Source organism: Crocodylus porosus, unplaced genomic scaffold (assembly GCF_001723895.1).
Source record: "Crocodylus porosus isolate Cpor-Errol unplaced genomic scaffold, CroPor_comp1, whole genome shotgun sequence".
NCBI classification, from domain to species: domain Eukaryota; kingdom Metazoa; phylum Chordata; order Crocodylia; family Crocodylidae; genus Crocodylus; species Crocodylus porosus.
The window spans coordinates 197,047,041-197,073,202 of NW_017728886.1; the positions used below are offsets into that span (position 1 = coordinate 197,047,041).

Here is a 26,162-nt window from a genome sequence, read left to right on the forward strand (position 1 = left end):
TTGTGAAGAAACACTGGAATTCAGACAAAAAAAGTTCAGATTTTAAATTACAAGACAGTTGGTTTCACTCATTACAAATATATATAACCAGTCAGAGATAGTGCATATAGTACTATTAGGAAATGGTTGTATTACCTTCAGGTAATACAGTATGAAAACTTACTTGCCTCCTATGACAATAGTATTGGAATAACTTATGAAAGTATAATAAAATGCAGACTTTATATACTGCAAGTTGTAGATCATCATGTTTTATATGTTACATAAATAAGTGCTTTATGCTGTAATACGTTTTTCAATTTTCTTTAAAAAAACATAGTAATTTGTATCACCTACTTAATATCAAGGTTTGGCAAACTTATCCCAGTGATTTGGATATTTATAAGGAAAAGCCTCTTTCCTTACCCCAATGTCCTTTTTGCATTTTATGAGCTACCTGCTTACAAAGTGTTATTTTTTCAAAACAAAGTTGTTTTTGCTTAAGCATTATATAGAAAAAGCATCTGAAACCATGACAGTTTTATGTTTTCTGCCTCTGAGTCAAAATAGTCAGGCTGATCCAAGTTAGAGCCTAACTGTTTTTAGTTCAGTTATTTCATAGTAACATAGTGCTTAGGGTCTGAAAGGACCTAAATGGATCATCAGGTCTGACCCCTTGGCCCGGGCAGGAACAGGTGCCAGGGTTATATTACCCCTGTCAAATATCTGTCCAGCCTGCTCTTGAAGACCTCCAAAGTAGGAGAGAGTACCACCTCACTTGGGAGCCTATTCCAGAGCCTGGCAGCCCTAACTGTAATGTCTCCTGATGTCCAGCCTGAACCTTCTGTCTAACAATTTGTGGCTGTTATTCCTAGTAACCATGCTGGGGGGAACAGAGCCTCCCCCAGTTCCTGCTGGTCACTCCTGGTGAGTTTGTAAATGGCCACCAGATCCCCTCTAAGCTTTCTCTTGTGGAGACTGAATAGGTTCAGGCCTTCTAGCCTCTCTTTGTAGGGCCTGCCCAGCTGCCTCTCGACCATACGAGTGGCCCTCCTCTGGACCCTCTCCATGCTAGCCACTTCCCTCTTGAAGTGCGGTGTGCGGAACTGGACGCAGTACTCCAACTGTGGCCTGACCAATGCCACATAGAGGGGAAGGATCACCTCCCTGGTCCTGCTTGTGATGCATCTCTAGATGCACGACAAGGTGTGGTTAGCCTTACTGACCACTTCTTCGCATTGGCAGCTCATGTTCATCCTGGAGTCAACAATGACTCCAAGATCCCTTTCTGCCACCGTGTTGACAAGGAGGGAGTTCCCCAGCCTATAGGTGTGTTGATGGTTCTTTCTCCCTAGATGCAGCACCTTGCACTTGTCTGTGTTGAATTCCATCCTATTCTCATCCGCCCACCTCTTTAATTTGTCTAGATCTAGCTGGATTCTGTCCCTCCCCTCCAGAGTGCTCACCTTGCCCCACAACTTGGTGTCGTCAGTGAATTTGGACAGCGTGCTTTCCACACCCACATCTAGATTGCTGACAAAGATGTTGAACAGTACAGGCCCCAGGACCGAGCCTTGGGGGACTCCACTGTCCACATCCCTCCAGGTCAAATATGACCCGTCCACCACCACTCTCTGGGTGTGGCCATCTAGCCAATTTGCCACCCATCTGACTGTGCAGGCATCCATGCTGCAGTCACCAAGTTTTTTTTTAAGAAAATGTGATGGGAAACCATGTTAAAGGCTTTCTTAAAGTCTAGGAAGGCGACATCCACCCCAACACCCTCGTCCAGGGACTTTGTGACCTGATCATAAAAAGAAACCAGATTAGTTGGGCAGGACCTGCCTTCAACGAACCCACGTTGGTTGCCCCCGAGCATTACCTCGCCTGCTGGGCCCTGCAGATATACTCCCTGATAATTTTCTCAAAGGTCTTCCCAAGGACCGAGGTGAGACTAACTGGCCTATAATTGCCAGGGTCCTCCTTTCTCCCCTTCTTGTAAATGGGGACCATGTTGGCCCTTTTCCAATCCTCTGGTACCTGGCCAGCGCCCCACGAGTGCTCATAGAGCTGTGCCAGGGACCCCGGTATGACCCCTGCCAATTCCCTCAGCACCTTGGGTGAAGAGCATCTGGATCTACTGATTTAAATGCATCCAGCTCCTCCAAAAGTTCCCTGACTAGGTTATACCTGACCCTAGACATGGCACTGCCTCCCCTGGGTCTGTCTGCAATTCTAGTGGGGGAGATGTCCCGGTCCCCGTTCAGGAATATGGAGGCAAAGAATTCATTAAAGAGGTGAGATTTTTCATTCGGCACAATCACCAGATTGCCAAACCTATCCGGTAGGGGTCCCACGTTACCCAGTGCTGCCTTCTTACTCCCCTCCCATGGGGCTGGTCCATGCTCTCCCCTCCCCCCCCCCGCACCTGGCCAGGCTGGGGCTGAGGCAGTCCCCCTTTCTCTTGTGGAGACAGGCCGTGCTCCCTTGCCCTGTGGGGCTGAATCAGGGCTGGGTCATGCCTCCTTTCCCCCCGGGAGGGCCAGGTTGGGACTGTGCTCAGCTTCTTTCCCGTGCATGGCTGGATCAGGGCCGGGCTTCCCCTCACCTCCCTCTGTGTTGCTGGGGCCCTGCTGTGCTCACCCTGGGCTCTGGACTGGGTCCACTGGCTGTATCCAGCCCACGGAAGGACCCACCACTTTTTTCATCTGGGCCACCAGATAAAAAGGTTGAGCACCACTGCTCTAGCAGGAGAGAGAGAACCCTGTTGAGTTGGGCCATAGGCATACCATTTTGGAGCCAGTTGCACACAAGAGAAGGATATGGTCAGCATTGCATCCAGACAAGTCTGACCTGGTACCAGTGTAGCCTGAATGAAAATGTGCCAATTTGCAGCAGGGTCTATAGAGGGTGGCCATTGGCACAAGTCTGGATTGAGGCTTCAGATTCATGCCCATGGAGCTACGATGATATGCTTTAACTACTTTGTGCCTTTACTTTCTTCCTCCATTTATGTGGGGGTAGGCAAGAATTATTTTCCAATCCTTTCCTTTCATGTATTTTACCCTAACAGGCTTGGTATACAAGCAACTTTTTGAACTCATCTATTTCAGTTAGGAATGTGGCAAGCTTTTTTTTAAATCTGTTAAATAGGTAAGAAATTATCTTTGATTGGATGTTAACTAGAACCTTGATGTGTTTCATCGTCCTTTGGATTTGTGGGCAGGGACTGGGCGAGCCAGCAAGCACCAATTTCCTGTGTAGCTGGAAGAAAGGGGGTTTATATTATCATTACTTGTACTATGGTGGGTATTATCCAAAGACAAAGGAAGAGTGTACATGGGGTAGTGTTCTTTGGTTAGATGTAATCTTTTATTAGATCAACTGGGTAGTTGGAAAAAAGTTCTTGGCAAGCTTTTGGGAGCAGTCACCTTTCATCAGGCATAGGGAGTCTCTGCTGGTCTGAGACTCCACGGAATGAGAGATTTGTCAGTTTGTGGCCATTGTTCCTGGTTATTCCAAAGGGTACCCTGGTAAACAGAGTATGTCCTATTCCCCCCTCCCTGGGATGAATTTGTAAATGGCCAGAAGATCCCCTTTCAGCCTTCTCTTGTGGAGGCTGAACAGGTTCAGGTCCCACAGTCTGTCCTCATAGGGTCTTACCTGCAGGCCCCTAACCATATGAGTGGCCCTCCTTTGGACCCTCTCAAGGTTATCCACATCCCTCTTGAAGTGTGGCACCCAGAACTGGATGCAATACTCCAACTGCAGCCTGACCATTGCCACATAAGGGTGAAGTATCACTTCCCTGGATTCTAATGCATGATAGAGTGTGGTTAGCTTTACTGATTACTGATTCATCACATTGATGGCTCATATTCATCTTGGAGTCAGCTTTCACTCTGAGATCCTTTCTGCTGCTGTGCTGCTGAGAAGGTCATCCCCTAGCCTATAGGCATGCTGGTGATTCCTTCTCCCTAGATACAGCACTTTGTACTTGTCTTTGTTGAACTGCATCCTATTCTTTTCTGCCCACTTTTCCAACCTGTCTAGGTCTGTCTGGATTTGATCCCTTCCCACTAGCATGTTAACTTTGCCCCATAATATCATGTCATCCATGAATTTGGACAGAGTGCTCTGTATGCTCTCATCTAAGTCGCTGATGAAGACATTGAATAGCACAGGTCCAAGAACCAAGACCTGGGGAACCTCACTGCCCACATCTTTCCAGGTTGATACCGATCCATCCACCACCACTCTTTGGGTGCGACCCTTAAGCCAATTTGCCACCCACCTGATTGTGTAATCATCCATGTCACAGCTGCTTAGTTTGTATATGAGAATAGGAGGAGATACTGTATTGAAGGCCTTCTTAAAATCCCAGTAGATGATATCTACCTCGACTCCTGCATCTAACCATTTTGACCTGGTCATAAAAAGAAACAAGGTTAGTCAGGCAGGATCTACCTGCTATGAACCCATGCTGGTTGCCCTTCAGCAGTATTTTTCCTGCTGGGCTCCTATAGATGTGATCCTTGATAATTTTTTCAAAGGTTTTCCAAAGATAGAGATGAGATGAACCGGCCTATAATTATCTGGATCCTCCTTCCTCCCCTTCTTGAAAATAGAGACCACATTGACCCTTTTCCAGTCCTGTGGGACCTGACCTGAGTGATCAAGCAGCTGTGCCAGTGGCTCTGCTATGACACTGGCCAGTTCCTTCAGCACCCTTGGGTGAAGTTCATCCAGGCCTGTTGACTTGTTCTGGTGCACAGTTGTTTGGTTTCTCCTACATATTTTCCATCAGGGCATTTGGTGCACTGGATGAGATGTATTGCATTTCTGGAGCTGCAGGTGTAGGATCCGGGAATGGTGATGGTTCTGTTGTGGGGTGTATTTATTGTGGGGATGGTGGAGATATGTTGGCAGGTTTTGCATTTCTTGTCCTGGCATGGTCTGGATCCATTGGGTATAATTTAGGTCACAGGGAGTTTGCTTCTGGTGATGAGGTTAGCAAGGTTTGGTACTTGTTTAAAGGCTAGGATGGGTGGTCTATTTGAAAAGGTATCTTTAAGAATGGGGTCTTCTTTTAGTATGGGTTGCAATCATTTGAGGATTTTCCATGAAGTAATGTTACATGCAAAGGAGGTGATGTGTATCCTGCTAGGACGCATTCTATTGGTTAGAAGTTTTTTAATCTTAAAACACTTGTCACCATGAGGTGCATGTGTCTTTTCTCTTCTCTGCACAGAAAAAAAACCTAATGCACACATCTCTTGAGTCTTGGGACACTAGTGATTTATACTTACATGCAGAAATACCTGTTAAGAACAATTTGGTTTGGTGATATTTTACAGAGCTACAATAATGCTTCCCTGCTATATGGAAGCTATCATGACTAGTCGGGGCACTGGATTTTTTTTTAGTAGAACTTTCTTTTTTCTAGCATTGGGAAGTGAAACGCTTAATCCTTTAATTTTGTAAATGTAGCTTTTCAGTAGTAGAAAATGATGCAGCAGACCATAACTGCTAATAAATTAAGTTCTAATCTTAATCAAAATTGGATTGGGCCAAGAAGAGGATAAATGAAAGAATACATTTTGGGAGCTATCCATGGCTGTAAACATGGGAGGATCTAGGATTTTGAAAAGAAGGGTGCAGGTGGTATGCTGCAACATCACATATAACACAACATTACAGTTTTCTCCAGGTAAAAAGTAAGCAAGATGTTTTACTAATATGATAAGAGGCTAGAGCTATATTATTCAGTTTAAGATCCAAGTAAAAATGAATGTAACTTTATTGGAACATGTCCTAACTTCATTATGCTATTCATTACACTATTCCTTCATCAAGCATAATGAGAAAAAAAATTCTGAATTAAGAATTATTTAATAATAACTATTTTATTTATTTCTGTAATTTTTAAGCACAAAACAATTCAAGAAGGAAATTGCAGAATATACTTGTACACCTGCCACACCATGGATTGGGCCAGATGGAGTCAAATATTACAATCAAACTTTTAACCAAGGTAAGGAAAAGTGTACTGAATAGGGCCTAGGAATAAATTGTTTTTATATAATTTGATTTGGTCTCCAAACATCTTTAGCTAGCTATAATACGTGTTTCCCTCCCCAGGGATGTGAGGAGAACCAAGTCCCCCATTTAAACTGTGTTGAGAAGTTTGTGAATTATACTTTTGATGAGGGGAAAAGAAAGCTTGTCTGAAAAATTAATAAAGGGAGAAGTCAAGACGTTCATTTTCCTTGCCTAAATGGCTTTTGTTTCTCTTTATTTACATTAGCTAAAATAGGGGTGTTCAAGCAGGCCGAATGCAGCCTGTGGAGTCTTGGAAGCTGGCCTGCAAGAGTCCTTGTGGGTCAGGGAAATTTAGCAGCAGGAGAGCAGTGGCAGTGAATACTGCTACCCTTCCCTGCTGCCAAAATCCAAAGCCCCGTGAAGCGATGTTGAGCAGCAGCCCCCCCGCATGGCTGGATTGGGGCTGGGTTACACCCACTTTGCTCTATGCACCTAGGCCACCCCCCTTCTACCTGTGGAGCTGGCTGAGTAGAGCTTCCCTCCACTCAGCCAGGTCAGTGCCAGGGCTGGTTTGTGGCCCCCCTTCCTTACCCCCCCACTCCACAGGTCTGGTTTGTGGCCATGACAACCTCCCTTCCCCCACGTGGCTGGATTGGATCTGGGCTGCCCCCTACCACCCCTGGCCCTCCCCCATATAGCTGGATGGGGCCCTGCTGCACCTTTTTTGAACACTGGATTGGGTCTACTGGCTGGATATAGCCCACGGAAGGACTGGGCACTGCCAAAGAAACAGGTTGAGCACCATTGAGCTAAAAGAAAAGAACACAGATTTCAGACTGAAAATCCAAACAGGCCTCATTTCCTTGATGTACGTGGACCAGCACGAACCTTATTCAGTCTTGATTTGAGACTGGAAGATATAAGAACTGTTACAATGAGTATCTACTTAATATGGTGAGCACTCTCCCTCCTTTTTTTTGTTTTTGTTTCCTTTGAAGCTGCTGCACTCCTAGCTGAGAATGGGAGGAGAGGAATCACGTACCTGTTCAGACGTGGGACTCATGAAGAGTTTGGATACACCTCTCTCTTCACAGCTGTGGTGTTTTATTTCCTTCTCTCCTGCTGGACTGCAGGTTCTGCTGTTGCTAGTGGCTTGGTCATACCCATGCTGTAAGCATTGCACATCTATATTTATATTTTACATACAAAAAGCCTATACGGGTGAATCAGTAATCTGAATTGTGAGCAGAAGGGTGCCAATAACAATTCTCTACTTGCTTTCAGTGGGTTAGTCATCTAGAACTGGATGTCTTTGTACAAATCTGGTTGAAAAGAAGAGGTTCGGTTGTAAAACCATCTGCATGCATCTGGGGATAGACCCTGTACTAAGGAACCCTGACATTTGGAATAGTTCTGGGATCAACAGCAAGCCTTCACAGCTGGCTCCAGCTCTATAACTGGAGAAGCATAGATTCAGATCAGGCTTTGCATTTGAATCTCAAGTCCATAATGTCCATAAAGTCTTTACCTTTGGGGAAGCTTGCATTTGGAGCTTAGGTTTTTGGATCAGACCAGTGTCTTTAGTGAGTTATTTGCTCTGGTACTATTGCTAAAGCCTTGCACAAATGGTGGGAGTCTGAACAAGAATATAGTCAGAGTGCACTGATGATATGGGTGGAGAATGGGTTCCACTTAGGTACTGAAGGAATTTCAAAACTGTCTAAATTATTATTTACTGGAAAGTAATGGGTGAAAAATAGATGATAAAGTATTGGGCAATTTATATTTCTAACAGCCATTAATTGTGCTTGTGAACTGGTAATCAGATTGTTATACCCTAATATAAACGGACAACGTATATCAATAAAATGAAATAATTGCTTAAGTCTATGAAAAAATTGGTCAATGAAGAATAATTTGGTAATGCGGAGATATGATGATGCTTTCGAAATATTTCCAGCTTCATAAGCAGAGATTTTAGTTTTCTGTTTAAAAATCACAAATTCTTTGATTTTAAAAAACCCCAAATCTGCATTTTCCTTGGTTAAAATGAAAAACTGCTATATATAGAGGTGTGTGTGTGTATATATATCAGTTGAACACCATGTTTTATTGGTATATTTTTAATTTTAAAGCAATGTGAAAGCCTACCAATGCCTCAATCTCAGTAATCAATCACTATCGGTGCTCCTCATTCCCCACCCACAGCCCCCACAGCCCTGCCAGTGCCCCTCACTCATGACTTGCAGCCTTCTGCCCTGCCAGTCCTGTCATAGGGGGCTCCCAGATGTCAGGGCTAAGGGGCCAGGGACAGGAGCCTGTAGCGCCCAAGCCCCGGCTGCCACCTGTGGAAGACAGCAGCTGCTGCAGCCTGAGTGGAGCATGGAGCCCAGCTCCCCCATGGGCAGTGCGGCTGGAGTGGAGCCCATAGGGGTGGATGTGGGGTGATGGCTATGGGCTTTGGGCTGTCCACCCTGCTGCCCTCTCCCTGGCACTTCTGTGGCCCAGTGGGTGGGACACAGTGTGTGGTAGAGCAGAGCAAGGAGATGTGCTGCCCCCGGGAGCTTCATGCCACCATGGAGAGGTGCCTGTTGCCCACCCAGCAGTAGTGGGGGGCGCAGCTGTGCATCACCACACCTGCTGCTGCCAGATGGGCAGGGATTGCCTTGCCATGGCAGTGTGGGACTCCTGGCAGCAGCACTGAGCCTCCCTACCCCACACCACTCTGCCTTGCTGTGCCAAGTCCCACCCACTGGGCTGGGGAGGGCAGTAGTGATGGGTATCCCCGAGCCCACAGCCACCAGCCTGCTCTGCCTCCACCCTGGCCAGCCTACAAGGGGAAACTTGCCATTTCTCATGTTTTTCTCTTTGAAAAGAGAAAATCTGTTTTTCTCCTTAAAAAGAGAAAATAACTTTTTACTGTGGTTTTTCCATGGTGAATGGAAAACCTGCATCCCTGTTCATAAAATACAATACTGCTGCTGACAGAGAGAAATGATTGTACAAATCCAAGACCCCTATTTAAAACCTGAATCGATATATTTTTAAATCAAATTCCTTATACAAGGATTGTGTACTGCTGTGACTCGACCATTTCCCCATTTTCAGAAGGCTGTCTGTACTAAGAACTTGTTCTAATGCTGTGGGTGTAGTCTATTGGTATAGTCAAGGGACTGGGACTGAAGACTCTGTGTTCCATTTTTGGCTTCACCATTGATTCACTCTGTGACCATGGATAAGTAATTTGACTGTTCTTCACTTTAGTTTATTAAGGTATAAAATGGATATAATATCATACTTGCCTATTTTACGGGAGTATGCTTGTGAGGTAGGATTACAATTTAAAAAACATTTGAGGCTGGAACAGTAGAAATATATAACGTTATTGTCTGAAATGGTCTGATGGCTATTATGACTTTACTGTATGCCTCTAAACCCCACTTTTGCTCAGCCCATATTAAATATTGTGTTGTAGCACTCCTCTTCTTTCTGATTATTTTAGCTCCTTCATCCTAAGTGGAATAGACTTGATAATCACCATAAGTCAGTCTTGTACTTCAAAGATATAATGTTTGGCATTAAGCAAGTTCTTATACCAAAGGTGACAGAACTTTCTCACAAAAGTAGAGCTGGCAGAATGAAATACTAGATAAGAAAAGTGAAAGAAAAAGATCTGGAAAACAATGTAGCTGACAAAATTTACACCTCCATTTTGTTTGTCTTGTATGCAGGTACACAGGAGCTTTATACGGCAGGATAGTTGGCCTGATCCTTGTATCCATTTTTGGTGTTCAGACTAATGGATATGGGGCATGGATTGACCCAGGACTCTTTGCTGCAATTGGAGCTGCCTCTTTTGTAAGCGGTGTGTCAAGACTAACAGTCTCCCTCACAGTTATCATGGTAAATGCTTTTAAGTTCTCAGATATTTGGTTAACTTTCAGGCTCCCCTGAATGCTTCTGCTGAACCACAGACTAGTGCCTCACAGACATGGGACTACAATCAGAAGACTTCTTGGCTTAGTTGTTTGCTTTATTGTTGGTTTGCTTGAGGTTTTTTTGCAATTTGTAAAATGCAAATTTGGAATTGACATGTCAACTCAGAGACAGCAGAGCATCAGCTTCTTGTTGCACAAGTCCCAGAAATGTTGGTGACCTGCAAGCAGAATCCAGGACTTCCATTCCAATTAAATTTGTAAGAGAGATTAACAAGTTTGAACACCTCTGCCCCCATGAAGTGGGTGCCTAGCTTCTGTGGTAAAGGGAGGTTTTGTGCTACATCTTTTTGAAACCGTATCTCTGAGATTCTCTTGTGGCTAGATTCTCATTTCTTTTTCCTCTACTTTTTTCCCCAGCAAAACCAGTCTTATTGTGAGCAGTACTTCCCTCAAACAAAGCAAACAAAGAGTCTTAAAGGCTCACTGGACAAGTATTACAATTGGAGGAGTCTTGGCCCACCTTCACTTCAGCATCTGAGCCTAAGGACTGAGCAGTTGTGTTGCAAATTGAGGGGAATAGATGAGATTAACTTGGTTTATAATTTAGCCCAGACAAAATGAAGTGAAGCAAGTGTCCCAGTTCTGGATCCAGCAAGGGGCACTCAAGCTTTCCTCCCTACCAGTTAGATCAGCCATGTCAAACTTATCTGGTCCTACAGGCTGGACGACTGGCGCAGGGCCAGTCCATGGGCTGGATTGGGCCCATGGACCACCCATGGATCTCAGCTCAGCCAGGATACGCAACACATGCATCCTGAACCATCTGCAAAGTGCAATGCATGCAGCATGAATCCTACACCATGTGTGGCATACATCCTGGGATCTGTGTGTGGGGCTGGTTCAATGTGTCACATGGGTCAACTATGAGATGTAGGAGCAGCACTGGGAGCTGAATCAGAGGTCTCAGCAGGCTGGATTTGGCCATGGATTAGATCAAGTTTTGTAGGTTTCCTTGCGTGAAACTTTCAGATTGGACCTTAAACCAAGATACAGTTTACCTTGGTTTTCTTGTCTGAGGGATCTCATGATGTTCTGTGCAATTGCAGGGATTTTACCTTAATGTTTGAGCCATGATTTCCATTCTCTCCCCACTACCATGCAGCGTTTTATGAAGTGGCTGATTATTAACACTAACCCAGAAATAGCCTGCTTTACATGAATAACCTGCAAAGAAACTTTTTTGATTGTTTCTGTTGAAAAATGCTTTATTTATATAAGTATTTTTATTGCATTATTAAATGAGAGACAGTTGCTTACCAAATTCCTACCAATCCCATTTCCTCATTGGTATTTTAACACTCACCCTTACCTTTTAATCCTAGGCACTAAGCCTCCTTTTTGCTTGTTTTTAAGTCAGATTAAGGATCTTGCATAGGATTATAGGAAAGTAGGGCTGAAAGGGATGTCATAAGATCATCTAGTCTAGACCCCTGCTCAAGGCATCCCTGGCTAACCATCTCTTTCTGGCGGTACAGAAAATGGAGGGTTTGATGAGACAGGCTGTGAGATTTGAAAGAAATGGAGGTATCTTAATTCCCTAGGCAGTGGGTTTACTGAAAACTACAAGACAACGTTAATCTAAAGCCTTTGCCAGGCTTGGGTCTGAATTTGCTTGCACTGGCTCTGTAAAAATCCACTTTAACCATCATTTGTAGCCTGTCAGTGCAGGATCCTGTTGCTGATGTAGCTCGTTGGGGGAAGGCAGTTGATTGACATCTTCCTTAACTTGATGCCTGTGAGACTGTGGTTCATAGCAGGAAAGCAGGAGATTGTTTTGTGCCAAAAATCTTACCGTGCTCACAGCATGACAGAATTGTGCATAACACAGTTCTAATAAACAAGCAGAAACTAGGTTATGTTCATTTCAACTGCCCCCTCCTGCCATAACTTCTGCTTTTCTTAGGGCCAACTATGAGCATAAAAAAATTAGCACTAGATTGCTAAACCAGCCACACAAATCAGTTGAAAAGGCACCAAAAAAATTATTATGGTTGCTCTGCAGTGCACTCTGAAATCCCCTAGGTGTCATGTTATAACTCTTCTGTGTCTTGTTCTGCAGAAGAAGATTGGGCAGCAATTCATGTTCGTCCAAAATAAATAGCTGAGTTGCTTGAGGAAATATTAATTTTTGAAGAGAAAAAAGGGCTTGGACATGACAATGCAAAAACATAGTTAAAAGGTTATGCTCCCAAACCATAAAATGCACATATTTTTCCTATATTGTCTGATAGATTCAAAAAGAATTGGGAATGTTTGCTTTGGCTTTTCACACAGCCTTCCATTTGGAAATGGTTATGAATGTGTGACTTGTAGTGAACAGGTTTATAAAATGCTTTCTGTTCTTTTCATGGCAGACCCCCCAGGCATTTACTCACCTCTTCTTTCTTGGCTTCTACTTCCTACCCCCCATGCTGACACTTCACCTTCAACCTCTGCTCTTTGCAGCAAATGGAAGATACGGTGATATTTCCCTTGATGTATATACAAACTTCAAGACCTCAGTCCACACAGCCACATGCCTTTTGAGTTTACTGGCAAGAGGATGCCATAGATGAAGGATGAGAGACTCTTTAATTGAATACATTTTGCCTAAGTAGCATTATTTTTGGAACATTGTACTTTCTTCAGATCATCTCCTAGCTGTTAAAAAAGGGAAGATCTGGCTGTGCTTATTTGTGATTAGAGTTCAGGTCTTGTATTCAGGATTCCTCTCTATACTTAAATTGGGCCACTTTTATTATATCAGTAGAGTCACCGATTTACCCTCTAACATGGAATGAGCTATTCCTGCATAAAGAAGGGGGAATAAGTTATAATAGTATAGAGCACTGTTATACTGATCTATACTGATTTAACTGCTTAGACAGAAAATCACCTTCTTGGAAGAGTTTTGTCTGTATATAATGGTGAACAGCTCATGGTCTCTAAAGGCTGCTTCCTCTAATATGTATGGGGAATAGAGCTGATGGAGTCTAGGTGGGTTTATATACAATACTTCATCACTGGAGGAAGCTGTCTGACACCAGGATTTTGTAGGAAAGGGAAAAAAAGAAAATATAGATTATGGTTGGGGAATCAAAACACCCCTTCCTGTCCAATGAAGGAGGAAGAACATAATTTTTACATTAAATTAAAATAAAGTAGAACGGGAATGTCCTCTCAGAACTGGGTAGCTTAAGGGCCAGGCTGATATCCCTGGGCTTAAATGTCAGTTCTAGTTCATAGTGAACAGTGTTCTTGTAACTCTTTTCCTTGTATTTGGAGCAAATAATTACTTGAGCAAAACTTGAGAATGTGAATGCAGCCTCTCCATCTGCTTTTCCTTCACCCTCCTGTCCGATCCCTGCCAGCAGAGGGCATGGCTGTATAAGTGTGTGGCTTGGGAGCGATGGGGAAACCCTGGTCAGGAATTACATAACTAGCTGTCTACTGGTTATGCAGTTAACCAGTAGACAGTTATGAAATTAATTGTTGGTCTCAGACCATTTCCTATTGGGACATATCACTGAAGCAATAACTGGCCCTCACAGTCACTTAAGGGTGGTTTAGCAGGGACTCCAAAGACTGAGGGAGGTTGGAGATGTACTTGTTTACTCAACCTCCAGGACTCCTAGCTCAGGACTGAGGCACGTTGGCATGGGATTCCTTGTAGTAAACCAGAGAGCTGCAAATGAACTTCTTGTCTTGTAATTGGGAGATGTATGAATCTGGTCTCCCTTTCTTTTTATATATGATACTCCCTTTCAAGAGATGATAACCCCCACATTGAAGGAACATGAGTATCATGCTGTTAACATGTCTGGATGTTTTCATAGTTTCATAGTTTTTAGTGGCTGGAAGGGACCTCATAGATCCTCAGGTCCAGCCTCCCAGCACTTGGGCAGGAAAGACTGCTTGGGTCAGATGACCCTAGCAAGATGGGCATCAAGATGCTTTTTGAAGATTGCCAGGGTGGGTGACTGTCCCACCTCTGAGGGAAGCCTATTCCAAACCTTCAGTACTTGACTTGCATGGAAGCTTTTTCTTATGTCTAGTCTGAAGCGATCTTCAGTCAGCTTGTGTCCACTATTTCTAGTCCTCCCTTGGTGGGGGGCCTTGGTGGATAGCTGGCCCTGATGAACTCCCATTATAGTTTTTTCCTTCTTTAATGTACATCTTTTTCTGCAAGCTGTCAGCACCTGTGTACTTACCAGTATCTGTATATTTGTTGTGGTACTTTTTGAAAAGCTTAACTTTTAACCTACCATTTCTGATTATAGCATATCGTAAGATTATGCATGCCAAATCCGGACACTTTGGTCAAATATTTAAACCCAGCCATTACGTTTTAGTTGATAACTTTGCAAAATATATTCATTGTCCCCCTTCCTCTCCTTCATGCTAGAATACTCTTGCAAGATCTAGATCATATAGCTGTTACTGTGTGAGCCCACTGATTTGTGGTTAAATTGTAAACACATGTGTTATATAACCACACATGCTGTAATCACATGTGTTATATAATCATGCATCGTATGGTATCCTTCCCAGCACTTTTACAAGGCACTATAATATACAAGTCAGTGTAAAAATGAGTCTGTCAGCAATAAGAAACAGTTAAAAGTTAGAGTAAATCCATATTTCTTTGGTATTTTAAAGACAGGGAGGACAGACAAGGCACCCCAAATTACATAGTGGAGTAAATGTAGCTCCCACTGACACTTCCATTGAGAGAGAGTTGCAAGACTCCTTTGAGCATAAATATTGGCACCTATACTTTATACTGTAGCGATGGACACTTTAGAAATGTATAAATAGACCCAGGACTGTAGTACAGATAGGCCAAATAACCCAAGAATTCAGATCCAGCTGGATGGAGGGACAAGTAGGAAGAACAGCCTGGTTATATTATGTGAAGCACAGCTTCTCAAAACTAAAAATGTAAATATAAGGACCTTAAAATAAATATAAAATTTGACAGGATGCCAGTGCAAAGGTTTTAAAATAGGAGTTCTGTGCTCAGCTTATAAAGAAGCAAGTTGCTGCATTAAATGATCTGTGCTTCAGATGATATATATAAAACTGCTGAAAGCAAGAAGGAATTACAATAATCTAGCTTTAATAACATTAAAACCATGGTCCATATACTCTGAATCTTCCTTTGCTGAATGAAGATGTCACCTTGGCAATATTTCATAGATAATGGCACAGACAATGTGATGAAAATAGAACCTGAAAGAGGAAGAGACTTTGATTATCTCTCTCATTTGTAGTGACTGATTTTGGGGATAAGGAACTATCATTGAATTAAATCGATTCTGAACTAGATGAACAGAATTAATGTAATGGACCACTGATCTCTTGTTTCATAGGTTAAAAATTCCCAAGTGAAAATTGATAGTTTTGGCATTAGGCAATACATTCATGGAATTTAGTGTACTGAGATCAAACTTGGACTTCTGTATAAGCACTAAAGCATCCCTTCTAGATTTGAGATGCAAGGCAAAAAGTACTATCAATATGATTTGAAAAGGATGCAAGTAGGTGGAATAGGGTGTTCTCAGCTTTGGCCTCTTCCTTTGTGATATCTGAAAGACACAAGTTAGCTCATCAGTGGCTGTAGTTTGTCTTTGAACAATCTTACAGCATTTCTCAGAACTTTTATTTAGCCTCTTGGGGCATTTGTACATGACGCGGAGGTTTAATTCTCCCTAAATTGAAGTGGTGGTTTTTTAAAAATACACTTCAATTTAGGGCAAAGTAAACCCCTGTGTTATGTACCTCCATGTCTGCCTGATGCTTACCTGCCTCTCCAGAAGTGGGGAGGGGAGAGTGAGCTGCTGGTGGGCAGAGTGAGCTGCAGGGGGCACCTGGTATTTCCCTCTGTGGCAGCAGTACCTCCCCTCCCCCTGGCGGCACCCTGTCATTTGCTGCATTCTGAAGTCATTTAAGGCGCATTACACTGCTAAATGTACTACAGCAGCTACAATTAATGCGCAATACGCTACTGAATGTGCAAACAGCAATGCCATTAAAGCGGTGCAAAAGGCATTTAACCTGCTTTAAACCCCAAAAGTGTTGTCAACAAATGCCCTTACCGACTTATCCTCTTTTAGAATGGCTTTGAATGATTTTCTGCATTAATTTGCATGTTGTTTGTTGCATTGAGTTCCCAGAGTGCCCAGTAACCTATATAACATTTTAAAGTTCATAGACTTTCTAAACTCTGTAGAAAAGGGGAGTTCATTGAGCAATTTTGTTTTCCTGTGGAGTTCAGTGGGTCTAACAGAACTCTTACGATTTCCTTACATTTTCACTTTTGCCAATTGCTGTGCTCCATACAGTACCCCTGTTTATACCTGAGATATTTCCTTCCTTACTGTGTTCTTTTGTTTTCCTGCCTTGAGGATCAGAGTTACAGGTAGCATCCTTTTGGTAGACAGAGGACAGAGATCATAGCTAGACAGAGGAGCTACATACTTACCTAGATATTTCCCTTTTGTATTTTAACTCCTGTGACAGCTTTTTGCAGATGTTGGGGGTACAATGTATGAAGGCAGGCAGGTACTATTTTTGAGATGCCAGTGAAGGAAGACAACTTGGAGATGCGAAGAATGCTCAGTGTGAGGTTTCATAGATTTCATAGATGTTGGGGCTGGAAGGGACCTCATAAGATCACTGGGTTCAGCCCCCTGCCCAAAGGGCGGGTTTGCATGCATAGGGAGAAGACTCATTTATAGGCTTTTTCCAAACTACTTATTTCCTAGCTCCAGTGACTTAGTACTTAATCCTCTTCTTGCCCAACCTTCCTTTCAAGCAGTCCTAATTCCTTCCTGCAAGGCATGACCTTCTCTTCAATTACACAGTTTCCGTTTTGCCTTAATGTGTGTTCAGTTTATTATTGACAGAGAGCTGGGCTGCTTAGAGTGTGCCTCCGTGCCCTTCAAGAATGTGGGGAGAGGCTAAATTTGAACCTTGTTGAGGAGGAGATGAGCAATTGGGGTGTTGTGTGTTTGAATCTCTAAGGATGATAAGATGCAGAGCAGTTGTCCACCCCTCACTATATGTGCTTAAATCTGCGCCCTAGAACTGGCTACTCTAAATAGTTTAGTGAGGGTGGCGCAAAAAGGATTTTGAAATGCCCACACAATACCTCCTGGGTGTTGTAGTTTGGTCATTGCATGTCCTATTTAACTTATGGACTGAATCCCCCAGCCAAGATACGTGTCCTGTGATACCCCAGAGTCAGATTTCTTGTGTCAAAGCAAGAGGGAAAGACTGTAGCGCATCATGGTAGATGTATTTTTGCCAGGGAATTTGACTGACAAGGACACCCCATTTCAACTCCTGTAGAACACCATGACACTATCTTCATATCAGAGTTTTTTGGTTTTGACAAAATTAAACATTTTCTACAGGGAAAATAACTCATGGGTTTAGGAACTCTAAAAACAGTACAATAACAAATGTTAAATCTAAGTGAGGAGGTGGTTTTGTTTTGTTTTGTAAGTGGTATGTCCTCCAGGTTCAGCTTAAGGTTTGAAAGTCGGGTATGGCTGTTTCTGGCTTGTGCATCCATGATTAAAGAAAAGCTTCTACAGTAATATGATCATTTAGTTAAATGTTTTGTAGGTAATGCCCCAAACCAGAAAAGAATCCAGATATGTTTTCTGTAGCTATACTGTTATGATCCCATGAATTAAAAGCAGTAAAATTTATTTTTCTAAGTAAAATAAGTAGACATTACTCTGAATTATATGTATACCCAAATTAATACATGAAATACAGCCAGCTTTTAGCTATGTGAATTTTGTGGCTCAGACTTGTCTGTTCTAAATATGCATAGGAAGCAGAAATGTAGCCTAAGATGACACCAGTTTTGAGTAGTCACTCTCCTGACCACAATAGCTTTAAAGATGCTTCATTTATAATATAAACCACTGTGTTTTACCATGTGCTCATACATTTGGGACATGCAGTACAGAACTTAATGAAAATTCATGCGAATTTAATGTACAGACCTTTTTCATTCACAAGATCTTTTCTGTTTTTAATTTTTTTGAATTACAAAAAGCATTTGGAGTCTGCTACAAACTAATTCCATGCCAGATTTAATTTGTTTTCAAATTAAAACCATTTTGAAGTTATGCTGTCACAAAAAGCATCTGAAATGATTATATTTTATTTTATTTTTAACTTAAGCAACTTTTATAATATAGCCAAACAGGTTTTTCTCTCCCTTCCCTGCCCCAAGATTTGAGAAAATGATTTAGCTCTAGGACAGACTCTTAAACATCAGGTTTTCTACAGCCTGGGGGATTTCATCACAGTCTGAATTTGTCTTGTATAACAGGCCCTTTGCTGTCTAGGAGGGCCTTAGGCCAGGTTGTCCTGTTTGATTAGACACAGCTGAGAAGGGAACAAATGATTACAAATCCCAGCAATAGCTCAGTTCAATGAGAACTTTTGGTGGAAGACGGGCTTCTGTCGTAGACATTGAAGCAGAGGACTTGTGAGGAAGGATACATCTTCCTTTTCTAACATAAAAGGGTAAGGGGGGGGGGAAAGAGCTTTAACCTTTCATTGGCAGGCAGTTTTGGTCTGTTCTAAAGATTTACTGAAGACTTAGGTTTTAAAAATTAACCTGTGCTCCAACAGAGATTTGAGAATGGTAATCACTCTTTTGGGGGCTGCTGATGGTGTGCCACCAGCTTACATGTGGTAGAAAATGAAGACAGCTCCAAAACTAAGGATGAAGTTGAGGCAGCAGAAGAACTATCATATTTTCTTGCATATAACATTCCCCACCCCCCAAATAAAGCATGTACCTTGTTCTGGGGGAGCAGAATGAAGGGAAAAAAGTATTTGTTCAGAGTTACAGCTGCATAGACTAGGGACAGAACCTAATATTCAGCTAATTCACCTTCTTTGTCCTGATCAGCCAGAAACTCGAAGTGGTAGCAGCCGGTGAACACTGGTTTCTGTGGGAGGATCTATGAATCTGAAAAGAGCTAAACAGTCTGTTGGGCTATGATATAGGAGAAGAGAGACCAGGAGTACCTAGCAGACAGCAAAATTCATAGTTAGCTTGATCAGTGCAACTTTAAGACCTTTAAAAAGGAGATACTGCTGTTGACACTTGCACAATGAACTGCAGTGAATCATTAAGTCAATTGACTCTTTTAGCTACCTGAATAGAAATGCCATTGCTGCTGTCCAACAGTTGGTTTTAAACTATTTTGGGTGGAGAAGGAATGGAAGTGAGCTACTTCTGTTCTGGACAGAAAAAAAACCCATATTCTTTGTCCCTCCCTCCCAACCCCAAATTTTGGAAGGCTAACTTTTGTGGAAAATGTGCATGTGTGATGCGAGTAAATGCAGTATGTCAGTACTAAAAACACTGGAAGAAATAATAGGTAGCTCTTGTCTAGTTGGAGTTTTCCAAATTGTTTTTAATATGAAAAGGGAAGCACAGTGTATGCCTGATGGTGATAGCAACAGCTGCAGCTTGAGTAGAGCAGCAGAAGGGACTGTGCGGCTGATCTAATACCATCAGGAGTTCAAGTTTGTGGCTCAGGACCATTTTTAGAAAACTAACAGCTGCTAAAAAGAGGCAGTGACCCTGGATGCTTGTGTTCAGTGTGGACAACTTAGACATAGGCGGTTTGTGTTCTAGGTAATGACTGGGGATTGATGGGCTGGAAGCAGAGGTGCAGACAAAGTATGAACCAGAAAAGGTTAGAGACAGGTTAAGGGTATTAAAGGTGTGATAGGATGAGTTTGTCTAGTGAAGAATGGGGGTGGGGGAACCTCTGTGAGCTATGCAAAATCATTCTGCAGACATAGTGGCCAAGGTGGAGAGCATTCAGTGGAATGAAAGGCCAAGAACTTAGCAGCACTGCCAGGAAGTTCAATAATGAGAGAGAGCGAGCAAGAGACTGTCACCTAACATAGAAGGTGAAACAGAAGATGGAGGAGGGTAATGAACTTATGAGGCACAGCAACTGCCGATTTTAGCAGTGAATGTGAAACAGCAGAGGAGGAATGCTGTATTTGAGGAGACCACAAGCATGCAGGCAGGAGATGAACAGGATTCTGCAACTGTAGGTGCCAAGCTAACTACATGTACAGAAATGTTATTGCAAGGATAGGCCATAAGAGAAGAGGTCTCCTCTCCTTAACTGAGTACCACCAGATTTACTTGCTGTTTTGGGGGGCACTAGGTACTAGGCCCTGAAAGATAGGGATGAGCTAATTGCAGATTAGATTGTGAGGCCTGACCTGGGGAGGCTTCTGGGAGGAGGCCAATCTGATACCCCAAAGGGGGTTTGGATTCATGGAACCCAGAGGCCATGAGGTAATGACCTGATGTATATGCTGCAGTTTGCTGATGAGTAGAGAAGAAGAAAAAAAGGAACCGCCTAAAGCCAACCAACGGTCCTGGAAAGTCCCGGGCCCAGCAGAGTGCAAAGATAGCAATTTTAATTCAGAAAATAACAGCTTGCAGAGTGAGATAATGGCTTGGCTTTAATCCTGGAAAAGACAGCAAGGCTAAAAGTGAACCCCCCTTCTGGGGAGATAACCGGGAGGAGGAAAAGTATATAAGGTGAAAGAGTTGGGTCCCAGGTTGAACTACTTTGGGGAGGACAAGGCTGAGGACCCGATAAAAGAGGTAGTCTCATCACCCTGGGTTCCCGAGACCTATTGGGTAGTAGCAGGGGATAGGGTGTGGAGTGCCTTTCCTCCAGCCTGACACGCTTGTTCAGAAGCTTGTTCCATGAGTGTTATTGATTTTCTTTTGCAATAAAGAGAGGCATTTGGATTTTACCTGGCATGTGGCTTGTGGGTTACTCACCTACCCCTGTTGGGCAGGGAGGGAACCCCTAACATAGGTAGGCTTGGATTTTTGGATAGAGATAATTAACCCTAATTATCTATGATTTTATGACCTTTCCCTTTCTGTTTTTCTTTCCCTCCCCTTCCTTGCCTTGTAGTATTGCCTGGAAATCTGAAGAATAAGCCAGCAATAGGGGAATTGAGAAATGATTGTAAAAAGTTCTTACAAGACATGGTAACAACAGAGATCTTAACCTCAAAGCTTTCCCTGACTGCCAAGATAGTGAAGTGCCTTAAAGGGGCATTGCACTATCTATGGAAGCATGCCACAACTGAGGAAACGTGCACTGGCAAACTTGACAGATAACAGTAGAAAAGACACACCTGCCTTTAAGAAGAACTAGTTGGATACAAATAAATATTAGATGACCTGGAAAGCAGGTCATGTAGAAATAACGTTAGACTCCTGGAACTACCTGAGGGTTTAGATGCTAGCACCATGGTGGATTTACTAGTTAAATCTATGAAGCATGAAGCATTTCCTACTAATAGTGTACATGCTGTAGGATTCTTGGAGGGTCTGTTTTTTGGCTAGCAAAAGCAGATATTGACTCAATCGCAGACTGTATTCTGCTCCTAGCTATGCCAGTGTAAATTTAGAGATTCTCTCTTTCCCTGCCCCCCCCACCCCCCTGCAGTGGAATTTCTCCGGATTTACAGGGGTGTAACTCAAAGGAGGTTTTAACTCATTCCCAGGATTCTCCAAGGAGCCAGATCCTTTGAAACTACTCACTATTGCTCTGAATTGTTCCTCTTCTGATTTTAATGAGAAGGTACACTTTTACAGAAGCCAGGGCACACTTAGTGAAAGAAATCCTAAATTCTCCATAATTTTTGTCACTCCTGATAACAGAGTTTTGAAGGGGAGCATCTTCTCAGGTTAAACCAAAGGAAGCTGCATATGAGCCAGCAGCATACTGGATTCGATCTGGGAATTCACTTAGCAAATCTAGACTTTGCAGGACCAGCCAGTCTCACTAAAATACTTCAGGGTTCACTTCAAATTTTATGCCTGCACCTGAAGTGCTTCACAGAGGTTGAGCTCACAGGGTTTGGTTTGTTACTGAAATTGAGGTCTGATATTTAAATTTAAGGGAATTTAAAATATACTGAGTCATTTAAATCTTTAAAAAATCTTCAAAAAAAGTGCCTTGGCATTTAGACATTCATGGAAAGGCAAGTATGTATTAGGGCTGTACGAAACTTTGGTAGCTGATTTGATTTGTAGGAGATCTGGCTCAATTTGGCAGCCAAATCTCCAAATCTGAATCGAATTAGGAGACGCATTAAAAGGTCCAAATCAAATTGGAAGCCTCCAGATTGATTAGGAGAAAATCGGCACCAATTCAGAGATTTGGTCATAGACTAAACAGGCAGCAGTCCTCGACCATGCTGGACACAGCTGCCGCCAGCTGGTAAGTCTGTTGTGGTGGGCAGAGGGGGGAGGGAAGGGGCATGGGGAGGGCAGATCAAAACCCCCACAGTGAGGGAGGGTTTGGTGCTGGGGCTGGGACAAGGTGAGGGGTGTGGGACTCGGGGAGGGGGGTTCCCACCACTGCGCACTGCCAGTCCAGAAGGGCATGGGAGCAGGCGTATGACTCCAAATCTGCACAAGGCAGGCTGGGCTGCGCAGGGCTGGGCTGCGCTCCAGGAGGCTACCCCGTGCCACTGGGCTGCACTCCACAGGGTAGGTGGAGCCAGGACTGCAGCCCAGTCTAGCATGGTCGCAGACTGCTGCCTGTTTGGTCTATGGCTGAATCTCCAAATTGGTGCCGAATCTTCAAATCCAGTTTGGCTGAAATGAATCGCCAAATCATATCACTGTCCCTCTGAATCGGCCGAATCCAAATCAAATACTTGCTGCTTCGCACAGGCCTAGTATTTATCTCTCTCTTTTCTTTGCTTTCCTGATGCATATTTAGTTTATCTTATTAAAAAGACAGAGCCAGAGCTTCTTTATACATGATGATACGTTTCATAAAGAAAGGGTGATGCATAGTACTATTTCTGTTGCAAGCTGCTCCAATTTTATTCAAAATAACCTTTCCTCAGAATTGCAATCTTTTCTATCAGGCCAATTACAATACATCACACACATTACGTTCTTTTCCTTATTGAATTTGCTCCAATTAGTAAGTTATTGGAATATGCTTATCTAGGGGTAGCTTGGCTGGAAAGTGAAATTAATGAAGCTGTATTCTCAAAGAAAGAGAGAAATTCCAGGATTTCATAATTCCTGAGGAAGATCCTTAGGAAACTGGAGGTTCAAAGTAAAGCCATGCTCATTTGCATATATTTACAGGCTTTGGAAAGGATTGAATTTCAGAGGCGTAGAGCCTGCCCTATCAAAGCAAGAGGAAGTCCATAAATGCCTGAAGTGTTTCACTGATGGAAAAACTAGGGTGAGATCAGAACTTGGGTGATCAAGAAGACACGTACCACAGTTTCAGTATTGCTTCAGTTGAGCAGAAATCCATTCCTGTGTCTTTTTTATAAATTGAGAGCCATATGATCAATTGTTTTAACTGTGCTTACATGGGTTAATATACAACGTTCAGCTGGGTTGTTCAGGAATTCTAAGTAGTTTGCTTGGATTCAAAAGACTTGTGTTTGATGTGGTTAGTAGTTTGCTTGCATTCAGTAAACTTGCTGATTTGGATTAAGTTGTTGAATACACTAAGTGAGGTTACCTTTATGAGATACTGAGTTGGATGAATCTGATAACTGTTTTGTTGGGCTGGGTGTCTGTTGTGAATATGGGGCAAAGTGCTTGGTTAAAAAAAGCTCATTGTTCTCTTTCCGGGGGTTTTGGGAATAATATCTGTTATTATGTTGCTTGTTGTTTTCTTTGTCTATGGAGCTGTTGACCCATCAGCTCAAAGAAGATACATCCATAGGTCTTTAAGAACTGAAATCAGGAATATTATATTTCACACTTATGTAGCATTTTAAATGTAGAGATCTGAAAGAACTTTACATGGATGCATAATGGAATCGTACATGCTATTTATACTTTTCAGATATTTTTCTGCTGCACCTTTTTATTTTACAGCATCTCCCCCAAGATCTTCTAATTATTATGTTTCCCAGGATTTGGACAAAAGATCGTTAGTTTCTACTTTTAAGGAGGATGTCACCAACAAAATGTTGAGCTTTTTTTAGCGGGCTTCAGAAATCTACAAATTCTGTTTCACACAAAAAAATCAGACAAAAAGGATCACAATGAACATTCTTTTCTATCAAAATAAATTAAGAATCAGTATAGAAAAGTATATTTACTTGTTACTCTCAGTAGTTGGACATACCAGTGTTCTTAAAATGAACTTGCTATATTATTAGTGTGTGCTAAGATGACAAACTCTGTGGATGGGCAGGGGAGAGCAGTGAATATGATGTACCTTGACATTAGCAAAGCTCCTGACACTGTCCACCCCAACATTCTCATTAACAAGCTAAGAAAAGAAAAGCTAAGAAAGTGCAGACAAGATGAGAATACTGTAACGTGGACACACGACTGGTTAGATCATTGTGCTCCATGAGTAGTTGTTAATGGCCCAATGTCTATTTGGGAAGGGGCACCAAGTGAGGTTCTTGGAAGGGTGTTCTGTCCTAATTCCAGTACTATTCAACATCTTCATTAATGATGTGGATGATGGGATTGAGTGATCTTTTTGCCAATTTGTGGATGATACCAAGTTGGGTGGAGTTGCAGATGCCCTGGCAGGCAGGGCTAGGATCCAGAACGACCTGGAGTGGATAGACTGGAGAACTGGTCTGCAGTCAATCAGATGAGATTCAACAAGGACAAGTGCAAAATCCTGCACTTGGGACAGAAGAATTACATGCATGAAGACAAACTGGGGGATCTCTGGCTAGACTGCAGTACTGTGGGGAAGGATCTGGAAGTTACTGTGGACCATAAGCTGCATATGAGCCAACAGTATACTCCTGTTGCAAGGAAGGCCAGGAGTATACTGAGTTGTATCAACAGGTATATCACCTGTAAAACAAAGGAAGTTATTTTTCTACTCTATTTAGCACTAGTGTGCCCTCCTGTGGAATACTATGTCCAGTTTTAGGATCCATACTTCAAGAAAGATGTGGACAGATTGGAGGGAGATCAGCACAGAGCAACAAAAATGATTAGGGGCCTCAGAAGCAAGACTTAGAAGGAAAGGCTCAAAGAGCGAGGGTTATTTAATTTGGAGAAGAGAAGACTGAGGGAAGATTTGATAAGTCTTCAAATACCTGTGGGGCAGATATAGAGTAGATGGAGTTAGGTTCTTTTTTCTCTGGCTATAGGGGACAGGACTAGGAGCAATGGCTTCAATCTGAAGAAGAGAAAAATGAGGTTGGAGATTAGGAGGAACTTTCTGACCATGAGGGTGGTCAAACATTGGAACAGGCTACCAAGAGAAGTCGTGGAATCTCCATCCTTGGAAATTTTCAAGAGTTGGTTGGATGGACACTTGGCTGGGGTGGTTTAGTTAGGGATGCTTTGAGCAGGGTGCTGGACTAGTTGACTTTTGAAGTCCCTTCCAGCCCAACTTTTCTGTTTTCCTATAATACTATTTAAAAGATTTTGTGTTCTTTGGAGTCATCCTGTCTGTTAACTGGTGGTGTAGGGAACCAGTTGGTAATACAAAGACAGTATTTTTGGTTGGTTTTTTTGCCCTGAGGGGCCGCGTCCACACGAGCAGGAGGGTATGCTTGCAGCAATGCAAACAGTAGCAGCACACATTTGTGCTACTTTGTGCTGCAGTGAACACCCCTGCCTGTGTGCTTTGCAGTGGGACACATTGTCCCGCTGCTCCTTGTGTTGCTGGGGAGGGGGTGCCCTACCTGAGGCACAGTGGAGCCCCTGTGCTAAGGTGCAAGGAGACAACGAAGCAGCCAGCCTAAGGCTGCAAAGAGGTTTGCAGCACCACAAACCACATGTGCCTACATGTCTGGATCTAGCCAGAGTGTTTATAAAGAAATGAGTTATGTCAGACCCTTTTTAAAAATCTTAGGGCTATACAATTGTGACTTCTGAAAATTATTTCTCTCTAGGATGCTAAAGATTCCTTATTCTTCTTTTGGTGGGCTTGCTGTTTTTGCCTGGCAAGCCTGGCTTGGAGAAGGACACTTAGGATTGGTGGAACATTTCCACCAATCAAGTAATAGCTGGGAGGGGATTGCCCCACCCCTGTTTAGAGTGGGGGGGATGTGAGGCACCCCTGGACCTGATTGAAGACTGTGTTTTGCAGGTCCAGCAGACTTCAGGGG

At 42.9% G+C, this 26,162-nt stretch overlaps 1 protein-coding gene across 2 annotated transcripts in view; it reads left to right on the forward strand.

Moving 5' to 3' along the window:
- Nucleotides 1-26,162, forward strand: part of LOC109318551 (chloride transport protein 6-like) — a 124,886-nt gene that overhangs the window by 33,013 nt on the left and 65,711 nt on the right. For both annotated transcript variants that reach the window (XM_019547878.1, XM_019547884.1), the window contains exons 9-11: nt 5,910-6,013; nt 7,020-7,191; nt 9,753-9,924. In XM_019547878.1, coding sequence (XP_019403423.1) covers nt 5,910-6,013; nt 7,020-7,191; nt 9,753-9,924 — 448 coding nt within the window. The remainder of the gene's footprint in view (nt 1-5,909; nt 6,014-7,019; nt 7,192-9,752; nt 9,925-26,162) is intronic.